We start from the raw sequence: 15,575 nt of genomic DNA on the forward strand, positions 1-15,575 counted from the left end.
AGAATAGTTATATTAACAGTTATATAAACAAACTAGTCATATCAGATAACTGTTTCAGGTACTTGTGTTAGTTTCCAAGGATAGAAAATCCAAGCTAAAATGGAGAATCCATCTAAGTATAGAATATGTCTCAGAAGTGCTCAGACTTGAGCTAGTGAAGGCAACCACTACATCCAAACTCCTTACACTTGGTTTAAGTTGGGTTTTGGTTTCTTTTTTCTTTTATAAAATACAAAAGCAGGCTAACTCATCGAGGCCTGGCAGCATGAATGATTACACTTAAAAATTCAGGTTTCTTGAATTCGCAATAAATGAGTATCAACGTCTGTTCCCCAATGTCCAGTTTAACTGTTTGTAAAAAATTTGTGTTTCATTTAGGATATCGTGATTTTTTTCCAAAATTATGTAGACACAGGATGTTGAATGGAACCAGTATGAATATTGCTTTTATTATTTCACAAAACTATTTCTGGCACCATGTTTTTCCAATGTAGAGGAATGGACAAGGGCAAACCTTCATGTGTATTATATTCTACAGCTCCATAAAATGAGACATTTTAAAGACTTTCTAAAGAGATAAAATGTACCAGTTTTCCTCCTTATTTTGTCTTAAAAAAATTCACTAATTCTGTGTAAGGTTTTCGGCTAGTTTAAGAACGTAATATATGTATCTGTATTTTAACAGGAGTTATGCTTACATACAAAACTTCTAGCGCCTGTCACATGTCCAGTAGCAGAATTTCTTTCCAGAGCACCAGAGCCACCATCAACTTTAATAATCAAGAATGCTGTACAGATGCTTAAGGTACATTTAAATGAACTTTTCATCAAAGACAATTAAAGTTTTAAATGCTTTATGAAAAAATGTTTTAGTTTACTAATACTGTCCCTTTTTAGACCATTGACGCCATGGATTTTTGGGAAGACTTAACAGAACTTGGATATCACCTTGCAGATCTTCCTGTTGAACCACACCTTGGAAAGATGGTTTTGTGTGCTGTAGTTCTTAAATGCCTTGATCCTATTCTTACTATTGCTTGCACACTTGCCTACAGAGATCCTTTTGTTTTGCCAGTGCAGGCTGCACAAAAAAGGGCAGCAATGCTTTGCAGAAAACGTTTCTCTGCAGGAACCTTCAGTGATCATATGGCACTGTTAAGGGCTTTTCAGGTATTTTTTGAAGATATAGTAATCTTTTTCTTTATTAGTTGTATTTCCTATCTTTATTTGATGCTTACAGATACTTCTGCTTTATAATTAATAAACAAATGTCATAACAGCTACTTTGCGATACAGTAATTACAATCTTCTCACTCTCTGACTACATGCAGGAATTGCCAGTACTTTTTAATGTATATTTGTTACTTTTTGTATTAAGTTTTTATTTTAATGCTTCGGTTGTATTTCTTATGTTATGCTCTGTAAAGCTACAAAAAGCCAACCTTAAAGTAGTGAATACTATTTAATATTTTGTTCTGTTGATATTTGTATTAGTTGTTCATTTTTCAAATCCTAGACTGTTTTATCAGTTATTATTATTTTATAGGCATGGCAGAAAGCTCGTAGCGATGGCTGGGAGAGGTCATTTTGTGAAAAGAATTTTCTTTCCCAGGCTACAATGGAAATTATCATTGGGATGAGGACACAGTTACTTGGTCAACTTAGAGCAATAGGTGTGTACTTTTGCTTGCAATAAAAAATGTAATTTATTCAACTTTTGTTTAAGAAGGAGCCTCTACTGTAGCTTTCTTTCTTAAACATGTGTAATTTATTCAACTTTTGTTTAAGAAGGAGCCTCTACTGTAGCTTTCTTTCTTAAACATGCCGTACACCACCTTAGTTTACCATCCTCATTTCTTATCCAAAATTGTCAAATCACCTTACATATTTCAGGCAATGTCTCCTCTAAGGAATGCTCTTTCTGGCTAAGTTAATTCTTGTTTACAAAATAAAAAGCATATTTGGTATCTTTTTTGTAAAGTTCTCCTTAACCTTGGTTCTTTTTTTACTGATGTTAAGCAGCGGTTCTGAGCGGTACCCCCATAAATAGCACCTTCAACCCTCTAGGCTGAAATCTGTCCCTTTATTTACATGTATTTTCAAATCATTTAGTCTTATCTACAAAATGTACTCATTTGTGTGCAAGGTGCTAAAGGATTTGTAGTATTCAGTTATTCCTTATAAATACGTATAGATTGTTTTTTAAAGTGCAGCAAACTTTTCAACACTTTTTAAGGGTTAGCCATATGACCTGTCATACCATTACATCCCAATGGAATTCATCATCATAAATATTTTGTATATAACAATGTAATCATTATAATCTATTCTCCAAAGCTGTGATGTTATATTGCCATTTAGTTTCATAAGCTCAGAATGTTTAAGGTCTGCTTATCTCTTAGTATAATGTCTAGACTCTCCTTTTAACATGATGAAGACCTCTTTTTCATCTTGATAACTTAATTCACCACTGGTGTTCACCAGCATGACCTAGGGTTACTACGTTGACATCAACAACCTTTTGGTTACATCTTCTTGCATCTACCTTGACTACTGAGGTCTTGGACAGGATCTGTTTAGATTCCGTATCCCCAATCTCTCCCAAGATGCATGAAAAACACCTCCTGGGGTGAGTGTTCAGTTCATCCTGAACAGATGCATCCTCTGTTTATTCCAAGCACAACTTTAGTACTTGTGGGAGTCTTCCAGCTCATTTTAGATGGAGCTGTACCTCTCTAAGCCAGTTGTCCACCAAGGGATTGATCATTTGACAGCCCAACCCCTCTGTTCAACCACATTGTATAAAATATAACAACAAACCTGATTAGTGCCCTTAACAGTAGAAACATGGCAGGTCACAAATGGCAGCAAATAATAGTAGAGGATGAAATATAAGTAAATAACGTGCCAAGTCAAAACCAATAAATCAAGCCTATTATTCTACAAAACCAGAACTTAAACCAAAGTCATACTCAAACACAATCACTGGTCTGTTTGCCAAAAAACTCAATACTTGTCACAGGACTTCCAAAGAGTATCCACAAACTTGGTGAATAAGTCAGTTGCAGCACTGTCTTACCAAAATGGTGGTAACCCATAGAAAAACAAAAATGCACTGCATTATAAATCAAAATGTAATGAATAATTAAATTAAAAATGGGAAAATAAGGTTACAAATAGGAAAGCATTTTTTAAGTGCTATATAAATACAGTATGTGCATTTTTATATTGTAATCCCTAAAATGCAATTGAAGCAGTAGCCCACATGATGAGTTACAATTTAAAAAAAACTACACAGATATATACTACAGAAATTTCAAAAGGTAAATTAAAACGTGTAAATGTTCACAAATGTTAATTGATTATTTCTTCTTATTAATACTGTTTAGTAATGTATTATATGAATATAATGAAGCTGATACTTTGCACAGAAACTCAAAGCATCTATTGTAAATTTTGACTGAATATTTTTTTATTATAAAAATCAATGGCAGTTTGTGTGCTATATTTTACTTGAGGGTAATGATTGCTGACAAGTTCTATAGATGATACAACAAAGGAAAGTAAAGTAACATTAACTGGAAGACCATGTAACAGACAGAACAATGACAGTTCCCTTTAAAGGTAGCAGGGGCTTATGTTCTTTTGAAGTTAAGGTTTTATAGTGAAAAATGCTTTATTTCCCTAAAATTGATATTTGTTGTTGGCGTTAAGGTAAGCATGCAATTTCTTAAAGGTTATATTATTGAAATTTTTAAGCAAACAGATATTTATTTTGATAAAAATGTCAATTACACTCTTTGTGACAACAAAATCTGTAATCAGTCAAGGTCAAAAAGCCTAATTTATGAGTTATGGCTTTTTGTGTTTTATTAAAAACGTTTTTATGGATATTTATATCTTCAGAGGAAATAAAGGTCATGTTTCTAATATACTTTCTAATAATAATAGGGCACATAAAATACACAATTTTAATACTTAATATCGTTAGGAAATTTGGAACTTGCTTGATATGCAGGTTAGAAAATGGATGGGGAAAGAAAGTCATTGTTTTTATTCTTTCCTTTCCTGAGCATGACTATGAACACAAGCCCAAGAACAAATAAAAAGTGCTTGTAAAATTAAATATAGGAGCTTTAATATGTAGAGTTCTTGTATTGCATTTAACATGTGTTTTTGCATTTGTATTGTGATTTATTCTTTAATATGGTATAGAGTAATAAAATGTGCATTTTTACTCAGTATTGTGTGTACTATATTGCAGTAAAATTAATTATCCAAGTTGCATTTATCAGATCTATTTTCCTCATTTAATTCTGCACATAAAAATTTTCAAATTAAATCTAAACAAATATTAAAGCAATTGCTGAGGGAAGTAAAACAGGAAATGGTATCAGTGTTTTAATTGTTCTATGTTTGGGCAACATTTTTTAAAGAGTTACTGCAACTGTGCCCTTTTTGTGTTCAATCATATGTTACATTTAGGATAAAATTTTTAAAAGTGAATAACTAAATAAAGTAAAAGAATGTGCTTGTGTGCTAATGAGTATATTTTGTCCTTATAGGTTTTGTTAGGGCTAGAGGTGGAGGTGACATTCGTGATGTGAATCTCAATTCTGAAAACTGGGCAGTGGTGAAAGCTGCCCTTGTTGCTGGAATATATCCCAACCTCATCCATGTAGACAAGGAGAATTTTAAGTTAGTGGGTGCAAAAGAAAAGAAAGTCAGAATTCATCCTACCTCAGTTTTGAGCCAGCCAAATTTCAAAAAGGTAAAGTTTTATAAATACTCTTTTAGTTTATTGACCTTATTGTAACATTCACTGAATTACTGCCATTTGCACTATATTGGCAGTTATTCCCATTGTTTGTCAAAATTAATTTTCTTTACTTAACTTAATTTACATCTTAGCGAACAATAGGAAATATGGAAATTTAGCAATATACAGTATTTAGTCAAGATAACATGCTTAAGAATGTTATCTGTCTGTCTTGAAGAGCATTAGATATTAATGATGAATTGCTTTTATTTCTGAAGATTAGTAGAGGATACTGCAATTATGGCTCATTACTAGGATAAGCCTGTATTATATTGCAAGTTCCTATGTAAGGTCCTTTCTTAAATTTTCTGCCACAGATAACTTGTACATACAGGATTTATTTACACATTTCTAAATGTTACTGTATGTGTGGCTTTCTTAGGAACAGAGGCACAACATTCAAGGTTAGATAGCTATTAGATTCAAAGAGCCCGAAATCACACAGCATCTGTCCTTTACTGCTTCTTACCTTTTACGTTGACAGCTAAGCTTCCAGGGATCCATCTGATATAAGATGTGTAGTTCATGCATGACACCATTCTGATAGGCTTGATGTCGGAAAGTGATGAGATTTTATACCAGATGGAAATTAATTAGCTGGCCAGCTGGTGTGCTCTAAGTAATCAGGAGCTGAGCATTATAACACCAGCATGAAAGAGCAGAAATTTCAGATCCTCAGTTTTAAGTGAAAACACTATTGCTAAGAGTGGTGTCATTTAATTTTGCCATCGCCTTTTCCCACAGTTCCCACTGGAATTAAAATGTCACTATCTTTAAATTGCATCTTTGGCAATGAATGTTTTTCTTTGGTAATATATTCAATCATTCCCAATCAGACCTTGTCCAAGTTCACATTTTCATTAAAAATACAGACCATGGCAAATTTTCCAAACAACAAAAAAAACCTGAAAAAATGAAGGCCTTACACTTCATTCCAGTCAAGATTGATGCACACCTCACAATAAGCCACAGCAAGCCATAAAATTAAACACCACATTCCGTTGGATAAATTATTTGTCAATTTAGTTAGTAAGTGCATGATATAGGTCTTGTAAAAGAAGAACCACTATTCATATATGTAGTTAATTTCCTAAAACGCTCAATGTGGTAAATCAAGTTTGACTATGTATTAAATACTGTATTGTCTTTTGCTGTTTTTGCATGTAATGTTTGGTACTATTTATTTTATGTTACTATTGAAATATTTATGCTTTGTAACTTTAAGGATTCCTATCAACTTTGTTCCATTGCATTAAAATTTTCAGTTTAATAGAATTCTATTAAACTATACATATATTTGATTTAATTAGCATTCATTTTGTGTCTGTTTGCATTTCTTCAGATCCCTCCAGAAAATGGTCAGGCCACAGCTATTCAGTCACTACCCACAGACTGGTTAATATATGATGAAATGATCAGATCGCACAGAATTGCCAGTATACGGTGCTGTTCTGTAGTGACACCATTTACAGTTGCTATTTTTGGAGGAACAGCTAAGCTGCCAAGCACTGCTTTACAGGAACCAATAGTGCAAAGAGGTACTATGGTATTAATTATTGCAAAAATATTAATTATCATAGACACTTGCTTACAAGGTCATGTTGAATATAAGTAGACCATTGTGCTCTTTCCATTTTGGGATTTTGTCCTTTTTATTTCTTTTTACCAGTCTTAGATATACTTTTTCAGAATTCAAATGTATGTTTAGCTTTGCAGTTGTTTGCGACATTTTTGCGTGATGAGCTGTTTTTAATTTAAAGCATGTTTCCTTAGATGCTAGGTTTTGATTTACATCAGAAAAGGCAGATTGAAATATAAATTTCTTCAGTGCAAAATAACAAACTTTGTTTAATTCAGGAATAGGTGCGTGTAGGCTTAGCAAGATTTGGAAATACACCAGCAGTCTTGAATCTGAGCACAGTGATAGAGGGTACATTGTTTTGTTCTTGAGGGTGATCTTAGATAGGACATTTCCACTGTGATGATCCTTAATAATTCATAGTATAATGTGGCAAAAGGGGGAGGGGAGTGGACGGGTCATTGGTCTTCTGGATCAATGACTTTGGAACACAAGAGGAAACAATTAAAAACATTACCTCTCTTGCCTTTTCTAAACCTCTCCTCTGTTATCTCTTCGAACAGTCTCATTGGGCTTAATGAGTTAGTAACGTATGACCATTTTTATCACCACTGTGTAAATTTACTTGTACTGATCAGTTCTTTAAATGCTAAGCTAAACATGCAGACTGGTTAACATATTGTAGGACACCTGGAAGTTTCAGTTAATGATTTTAAATATATGATTTGCATATGAATATTTGGTTGTTCTGCTCCAGTTAAGTTTAGAATTATATATTTTATTAGCAAAGCAGGTATCCTCTGGACTAGTAACTCTTCTGTTACCTTTCACTTACAAACTATAAAACAAGTAGGTTTTGTTCAATTAATATATTTTCCTACAAATTGTTTTCTAAAACTTTGATGTACCATGATTCAAGTTAAAAGCAGCAAGCAGTGAACTTGTAAGAATGTCCATCTCTGATATTAAGAAAGCTGTTTACTTTATTAACCAAAGAAGACTGAAATTTGTAAAACCACAGTTTTACTACAGAAACTTTATTTTGGATTAAAAAACATTTTGGAGTAATTCATTGAAGCACTAATGCAAAATACAGTGTTACTTCTCCCTTTTGATAGATTTATTTGATAAATATTGAGAAGACTTGGGATTCTAGCTGAATTATTGCATCTTTGGTTCATTGAAATTGTCATTCTTTACTTGCTATTTTGTTGTAAAATGTGGTTTAAATCTACAGTATATCTTTTTTAATTGTTCAATTTATTACCTGTTATTTTAAATATCATTACGTTTTTTGGGGTTAGTGTTTCTGTACTAGTACATTTATAAATGAATTTTGTACAGTTTAAATATATTTACTCCATCATAATAATGTGAGACAGGTCCCCCTTTTATTATATTCTCTTTTTGAGGTATATTTTGATCATTTTTAGTCCTAAACTTATCATTTTTAATAAGCATTTTTATAACTACCTTACAGTTGATGGAACAAATGATAGCAGTGACAGTGAGATGGAAGAACGATCATCAAGTAACTTGGCTACTCTAAAAATAGATGAATGGATGCATTTCAAATTAGAACAAGAGGTACTTAAGTGAGCCAGTTGCTTTATTTTATCACTTACCATTTTTCACTGCAAAGTATGTAGGTATAGTACTTGCTAATAATTGTTAAGTATTCACAGTTAATATTGTTGCAATTGGAAAACTTTATGTATCATTGAAAGTCATGGTTTATATGAAGCATTTCTGTTTAAACTGATTTTATTCAAATTCAAGTTTAGATTTCATAGTGGCAGCTGAGTATTAATCAGATAGACATATTAAGTCTGTGGGTCACAAAGCTTTTAAGCTTGGAAATGCTAAACACTTGAGGGTTTTAATATAGTCAGTGGCACTTGGTCCTTTTATGACCAATCAGTATTTTTTACTTTCTAAGCATGAACATGATAACCTAAAATTGTTAAAAAGCAAACTACACTTTTATAATTTTTATTGGATTGTGTGATTTTTTTCAGAATTTTTAACTTGTTTAAGGTTATGATTATAGATTTTAACAATCATCTCAAATGTTTTCTTGACACAAATGCTGAATTCTAGAATGCCAAAAAAGACATTTGACAGTAATGACTTTTCCTGCTTAATATGTTACCATGCCATTTCTTTTGCAGTTTATATTACTTAATATTAACTCCTGTATATGGTGATCTGATCTCCGTGATCTGAGGTCACTGTGCATTTGAACTGTTTGCAGTTGTATTTTTAGCCATCTTCAGAAAATGTTAACTACATTTTAATGTGGTTACACTGTAGATTTTTACTATTATTTAATAAATTATTTCTGTGTTTTCTGTTATTTAAAGACTGCCAATCTGACCTTCCAGCTAAGACAAAAATGGCATAGTCTCTTTCTGCGTCGAATACGAGCACCATCAAAACCTTGGTCTCAAGTTGATGAAGCTACTATGAGAGCACTTGTATCTGCACTTACCACAGAAGAGCATGTCACAGGGCTGCAACAGCCAACTGGGATTGGTCAGCGCCCAAGACCCATGTCTTCTGAAGAACCACCACAGTTGTCATCATGGAGAGCAACCAACAGTCGAAAGAGTTCTGTTGACAATGAATTTGTAGATGAAACTTCAAATACTGAAAGGTTAATATTTACAGTTACTTTAAGGATTTATTAGGGGTTTTGAAAATATTCTTCTGTTATCATATACAGGCAGAAAACATTGTTATTTTTTTAAATCATGTAGAATTTATTATGCATTAGATTAAAAGTTTTGTTTCACTAATGTTTTGAAGCTTTGTGTGATAGTAACTTATAAATCTGCAGAATCTTGCAACAGAGTGAAAGGAAACTGTTCATTTTAACAGATTAGCTCAGGTACTCTTCTGACATCATGTTTATCTGTAATGTGGGCTCAGATTAATTGTCTGCATTAGAAAGGTAGAGTAGCATATGCTCTTTTTATAGGAGAAGCTTTTGTTTTGTGTTTCTCCTTCAAATACCTCTCGTTTCTCTAGCAGACAAGTTTAAAATTGCATTATTTCTTTTGATAGAGGTTTTACAATTTTAGGTTCAGCTGTTTTATCTAGGGAAAGATTTAAGGACTAAGTCCATTACTATGTGGTGTGGCAGGTAAATAGTCTTCAGGTTGATCAATGAATATTTTCTTTATCTAGAGATTAACTCATGGTGTTCAGACATGGATGTAGTGTGTGTAGTTTGTTAACTTGATAATTAAATATTACAAAATGAAGATTATCTGACGTTGATGAACCTGGTCTAGTCATGTGAAAAAAATATCAAGCAGTATTTTCTATAAATGTTTGGAGAGCACTTTCTCTAAACCCTTGACTTGGTTTAGGAGTGAAATAGGTCTTTGAGAGATACAGTATATTGTTATTATATTTTGTTTTATAAAAAAAAAAAAACACCTGTTACATTTTTCTCTGAGACATCAAGAACATTAAATGTAACAGTTGTGATGAAGGTTTTTTGCTGAGTGCCTATCGGGGTCAGGTGATGTTAAATCTCAGGAAGCTATTTAATTGAATTGATTATATGTACAGTATGTACTGGTCAGTATAGTGTTACTATATTAAGCTTTATTATTTTGGTAATAAAGTTAAAACACTTCCTCTTGAAGCATTTGGTGACAAAAGTTTATGTATCTTGTTTTTATGTTGTAAATATTGGTAGATGTTCAGACTTTAGTACATGTTACATATACTAAAGGTTAGTGTTGATTGGTGAAATTCACCAAAGCATTTTCTGCAGCAAATATGCTCTATCCACTTGTGACCTTGTTCGCCATATATTTTTCTGGAAATTTACTTTTCAGCTGGGTTATAGGCCAGCATTAAATCGCAGATCTGTACCAGCCAATGTTTGATAGTACAGAAACCACCAGTACATAACTTAATCTATATAAATTAGCAGGAAACATGCAGATGGAACTAGCATGCAGAAGGAAATGAACTGTGTCGGTGTGACGATGCAGGTTCGCTCCTGGCTCCCATTCGTCTGCTGGGAGCTTTAAAACCCAACACTGTCGATAATTATGACCGAGATGAGCTGACAAATGAAAAAAATTCTCTAATAAAGCCAGGGGATAGTGCAAAAGTGCTTTTATTTTTAAACCAGCAAACAGTGTCCAAAAAAAAAAGTGCATTGCATCATAGTTTCAATAAATAATCCATAAAAGCAAGTGTTCAGTGGGGATAAAAACAATAAATAAATCCTTTAAAATCCGAGGTTAAAAATGCAGTCTCACTCTTCACAAACCTAGCACACCTCCTTCTCTAGTTCTCCCCGGCTCACCCATAAGTCTTGTAACTGGCGGAGACCCCAACAGCAACAAGCTCCATTCGGCCGACCTCCATCTTGGCTTCCTTACGGACATCACTGCCTTTCTCACAACCTTAGTCGCTCCTCAGATCTCTTGGGAGGACACCTGCCTTGCTCATCTCACTCCAACAGAACTTTCAGTGGGATGGACTATCCCCTAGAGCGCCACAGACAAACGGTTCTTTGCGGGGCCCCAGCTTGTGCTGTCTCCTACTTACAGATTGCCAGATCATGGCTGTTAAGATGGCTGTTTCACGTCCTTCAATCTCCTTTTTCTTCACCTCGATCGATCTATCTCTCCATCCCCCTTTTCTACCAACCCATATATATACATACCCCCGCGCCTCCATGGGCGCAGCACCTTAATCACACACCGCAGGAAGCCAATGAGGTAATTGAGAATGATCGCACCCACACGTGCAGGTGCGACTCACTCCAACCACCTCATTAACTCCCTGCGGTCATGCAATCGCCCCCAGGGAGAATGACACGGCGGTATGGATTAAAACCTGGCCCTTTTTTTTTTTTTTTTTAAGCCACGGACCCACTATACCACAGTCGGTGTAGTAAAGTCATATATCATAGTTATATAACGGTGTAGTAATGTCTTTTTGTGTGGACTTATATGTAAATGGTGTGTAATACTGAGCCTACATTTTTAATAGTATTACCCAGAGTGCTATGCAGTTAACTTAAACTTGAAATAGTACAGAATCCAATATATAAAGAATATATATATTTATATTGTGGTGAGTGGCTGGGGCTGCTACCCAGCCGGGATGTCCAGGAGGACCGGAGGAGGGCTTGCGCCTCCTCCTGACCACAAAGAGGCAACCACTCTGGTTGCTTTGGGGACCACGGGTAGAGAGCTTGGAAGCTCAACCCTGTAGGGGCCTGTGGTCACTGCCACGGGGCGCCCCAATGCCTAGAGAGCCCTGGACCTCAGCACTTCCGCCACTCCTGGAAGTGCTGGGGGGAGGAGAAGCAGGGACACCCGGAGTGCTTCAGGGTATGCAGCTGGCACTTCCGCCACACTGAGAAGTGCTGGTGGAAGATTGCCGGAGCACACCTGGAGCACATCCGGGTGCTTATAAAAAGGGCTGCCTCCCTCCATTTGATGGCTGGAGTTGGGAGAGAAGGAAGGACAAGGTCTTGGAGAAGGCAAGGAGGCGGCCTGAAGAAGCAAAGAGGCAGTGTGAGGCCTGGACTTTGGGGTGAAGTGGGTTGTGTGCACTTTATTACTATAATGTGTAAATAAACGTGTGGTTGTGCATTTAACATGTCTGCCTGTCTGTGTCTGGGGCTTAGTCCACTATATATATATATATATATATATATACTAGCAAAATACCCACGCCTCGCAGTGGAGAACTAGTGTGTTAAATTGTGTTAAAGTTATGAAAAAGAAAAGGAAACATTTTAAAAATAATGTAACATGATTGTCAATGTAATTGTTTTGTCACTGTTATGAGTGTTGCTGTCATCAAGGATTTGATTATCATTATTTCTTTCAATCAGGTTCGGATTTGGAGGATGTGTTGTGTTCAAGTTACATTCCGTGTTTATCAACCGTTGTAAAGATAACAGGCTTCATTCATCAAAGTGTTCACTACCCAAATCGCTACTCATGAATCTAAGATGTTTAACAGGCATTCCCGGTATTAACTTGTGGATTTGACAGCGAGTATTTAGCGACAGTGTGTCTATTAACTTGTGGATGTTTCCATTTAGCTGCATTAGAAAATGTACTACTACGTCTGACACGCCTCCTTTTTACTGTTTTCTCACAGCTTGGATTGCTGCTGTCATAATCAGTTTGAGTTTCAAGGGTTGTTTCAATTACATTAGTATTTGCATGACTTGTGTTGAAGTGACATTCGGCATCTGTGAAGCGTTGTAAGCATACACCCGGCTTCATCGATAACTTCGCATCCAGCTTTTGAGAGTTGAAACATTCATAAAAATCAAAGTGTCCACTACTCAAATTGTCACCTGTAAATCTAAGATGTTTAAGAGGCATTGGCGGTTCTCCAAAGGTGTAAAATATTTGGCCATGTCGGTACACTAGAAAACGACAACCGAACAATTCAGCAGCAGCCATCAACTCACATGCAGAAGCATAGGTGAAGGGCTTAAGCTTTTCACTCTTATAGTGTTTCTGTGTAGTATAATTAACTCCTGTACCGTCATCAGTCCACACCTTGAACCTGTCCCAGTCATTCAATACATAAGACACAATGTTCCTCCGGATATCAAGATTGAGCCTAATATGGCCGTGCAATATTTAACACAGAGGATGTAAAAGGCAGGCGGCGTCTACAGTTCTTTGATCGATGGTGAGCACCTCGATAGACATGTTAATGGGAGTACGGTTTGAACGGTAAAAGAAGTGGGTACCTGAACAGTGTAAACTAAGTCTAAAATAAAACAGCGGAGAAGCCGTGGATTAAATAAAAAGGCTGCAGTTATCAGCACAATAAAACAGCGGAGAAGCCGTGGATTAAATACAAAGGCTGCAGTTTTTAACAAGGAAAAATGAATACCGTGGCGAAGCAAGAAAGGGAATGAAGAGACCGGCGCGACAGACGGCCTTATATGGGCAGGCAGCTAATTACTTGAGAGGCATGGGGATATGGGACGCAATATAGGCAGGCAGCCAACTACGTGGGAGGCGTGGGGATGGGGGACGCAACTCCGCCTCACACGGCGACCGAGTTGCAGGCTATGGACGTATATATTTACGTAAGTAGGATTCAGTTATGACCGTTACGCGTAGAATTTCAAAATGAACCCTGCTTAACTTTTGTAAGTAACCTGTAAGGAATGAGCCTGCCAAATTTCAGCCTTCTACCTACACGGGAAGTTGGAGAATTAGTGATGAGTGAGTCAGTGAGGGCTTTGCCTTTTATTAGTATATATATATATATATATATATATACATATACAGGTGCTGGTCATAAAATTAGAATATCATGACAAAGTTGATTTATTTCAGTAATTCCATTCAAAAAGTGAAACTTTTATATTAGATTCATTCATTACACATAGACTGATGTATTTCAAATGTTTATTTCTTTTAATTTTGATGATTATAACTGACAACTAATGAAAGGCCCAAATTCAATATCTCGGAAAGTTAGAATATCAATTAAGGCCAATGCAAAAAAAGGACTTTTAGAAATGTTGGCCAACTGAAAGGTATGAACATGAAAAATATGAGCATGTACAGCACTCAATATTTAGTTGGGGCTTCTTTGGCCTGGATTACTGCAGCAATGCGGCGTGGCATGGAATCGATCAGTCTGTGGCACTGCTCAGGTGTAGTAAGAGCCCATGTTGCTCTGATAATGGCTTTCAGCTCTTATGAACTGTTGGGTCTGTCGTATTGCATCTTCCTCTTCACAATACCCCATAGATTTTCTATGGGGTTAAGGTCAGGCGAGTTTGCTGGCCAATCAAGAACAGGGATACCATGGTCTTTAAACCAGGAACTGGTAGCTTTGGCACTGTGTGCAGGTGCCAGGTCCTGTTGGAAAATGAAATCTGCATCTCCATAAAGTTTGTCAGCAGCAGGAAGCATGAAGTGCTCTAAAACTTCCTGGTAGACGGCTGCGTTGACCTTGGACCTCAGAAAACACAATGGTCCAACACCAGCAGATGACATGGCACCCCAAACCATCACTGACTGTGGAAACTTTAAACTGGACCTCAAGCAACGTGGATTCTGTGCCTCTCCTCTCTTCCTCCAGACTCTGGGACCTTGATTTCCAAAGGAAATGCAAAATTTACTTTCATCAGAGAACATAACTTTGGACCACTCAGCAGCATTCCAGTCCTTTTTGTCTTTAGCCCAGATGAGACGCTTCTGACGCTGTCTCTTGTTCAAGAGTGGCTTGACACAAGGAATGCGACAGCTGAAACCCATGTCTTGCATACATTTGTGCGTGGTGTTTCTTGAAGCACTGACTCCAGCTGCATTTCACTCTTTGTGAATCTCCCCCACAGTTTTGAACGGGTTTTGTTTCACAATCCTCTCCAGGGTGTGGTTATCCCTATTGCTTGTACAGTTTTTTCTACCACATCTTGTCCTTCCCTTCGCCTGTCTATTAATGTGCTTGGACACAGAGCTCTGTGAACAGCCAGCCTCTTTAGCAATGACCTTTTGTGTCTTGCCCTCCTTGTGCAAGGTGTCAATGGTCGTCTTTTGGACAACTGTCAAGTCAGCAGTCTTCCCCATGATTGTGTAGCCTACAGAACTAGAGTGAGAGACCATTTAAAGGCTTTTTCAGGTGTTTTGAGTTAATTAACTGATTAGAGTGTGGCACCAGGTGTCTTCAGTATTGAACCTTTTCACAATATTCTAATTTTCCGAGATACTGAATTTGGGACTTTCATTAGTTGTCAGTTATAATCTTTAAAATTAATAGAAATAAACATTTGAAATACATCAGTCGGTGTGTAATGAATAAATCTAATATACAAGTTTCACTTTTTGAATGGAATTACTGAAATAAATCAACTTTGTCATGATATTCTAATTTTATTACCAGCACCTATATTTATATATATATATATATATATATATATATATATATATGTGTGTGTGTGTGTAATTAGTGATATATCTAATATTAAAACTACATAGGCCTAATTTAGGTTCTTACTATAAGAGTAATTTTCATCCAAACTCTAAACTTCCCTTTATGACCAAGATTTGAAAAAAAAATTTGATCTTTCACTTATTTCAATTTATAAGTTTAAACCAGTTGTTTCAAAGTTTTTTGTCTGGTTTTCAGTTGTCAGTATAGTATGGTAACAGC

The 15,575-nt window shown here is 35.8% G+C and overlaps 1 protein-coding gene across 2 annotated transcripts in view; it reads left to right on the forward strand.

The window, feature by feature from the left end:
- The window catches only part of LOC120532677 (3'-5' RNA helicase YTHDC2), a 98,371-nt gene that overhangs the window by 66,295 nt on the left and 16,501 nt on the right, over window positions 1-15,575 (forward strand). For both annotated transcript variants that reach the window (XM_039758935.1, XM_039758936.1), the window contains 7 exons: window positions 686-805; window positions 898-1,170; window positions 1,547-1,673; window positions 4,566-4,771; window positions 6,162-6,357; window positions 7,879-7,985; window positions 8,762-9,054. In XM_039758935.1, the coding sequence (XP_039614869.1) occupies window positions 686-805; window positions 898-1,170; window positions 1,547-1,673; window positions 4,566-4,771; window positions 6,162-6,357; window positions 7,879-7,985; window positions 8,762-9,054 (1,322 nt within the window). The remainder of the gene's footprint in view (window positions 1-685; window positions 806-897; window positions 1,171-1,546; window positions 1,674-4,565; window positions 4,772-6,161; window positions 6,358-7,878; window positions 7,986-8,761; window positions 9,055-15,575) is intronic.

The sequence above is a fragment of the Polypterus senegalus genome, chromosome 7 (genome assembly GCF_016835505.1).
Source record: "Polypterus senegalus isolate Bchr_013 chromosome 7, ASM1683550v1, whole genome shotgun sequence".
Classification (NCBI taxonomy): domain Eukaryota; kingdom Metazoa; phylum Chordata; class Cladistia; order Polypteriformes; family Polypteridae; genus Polypterus; species Polypterus senegalus.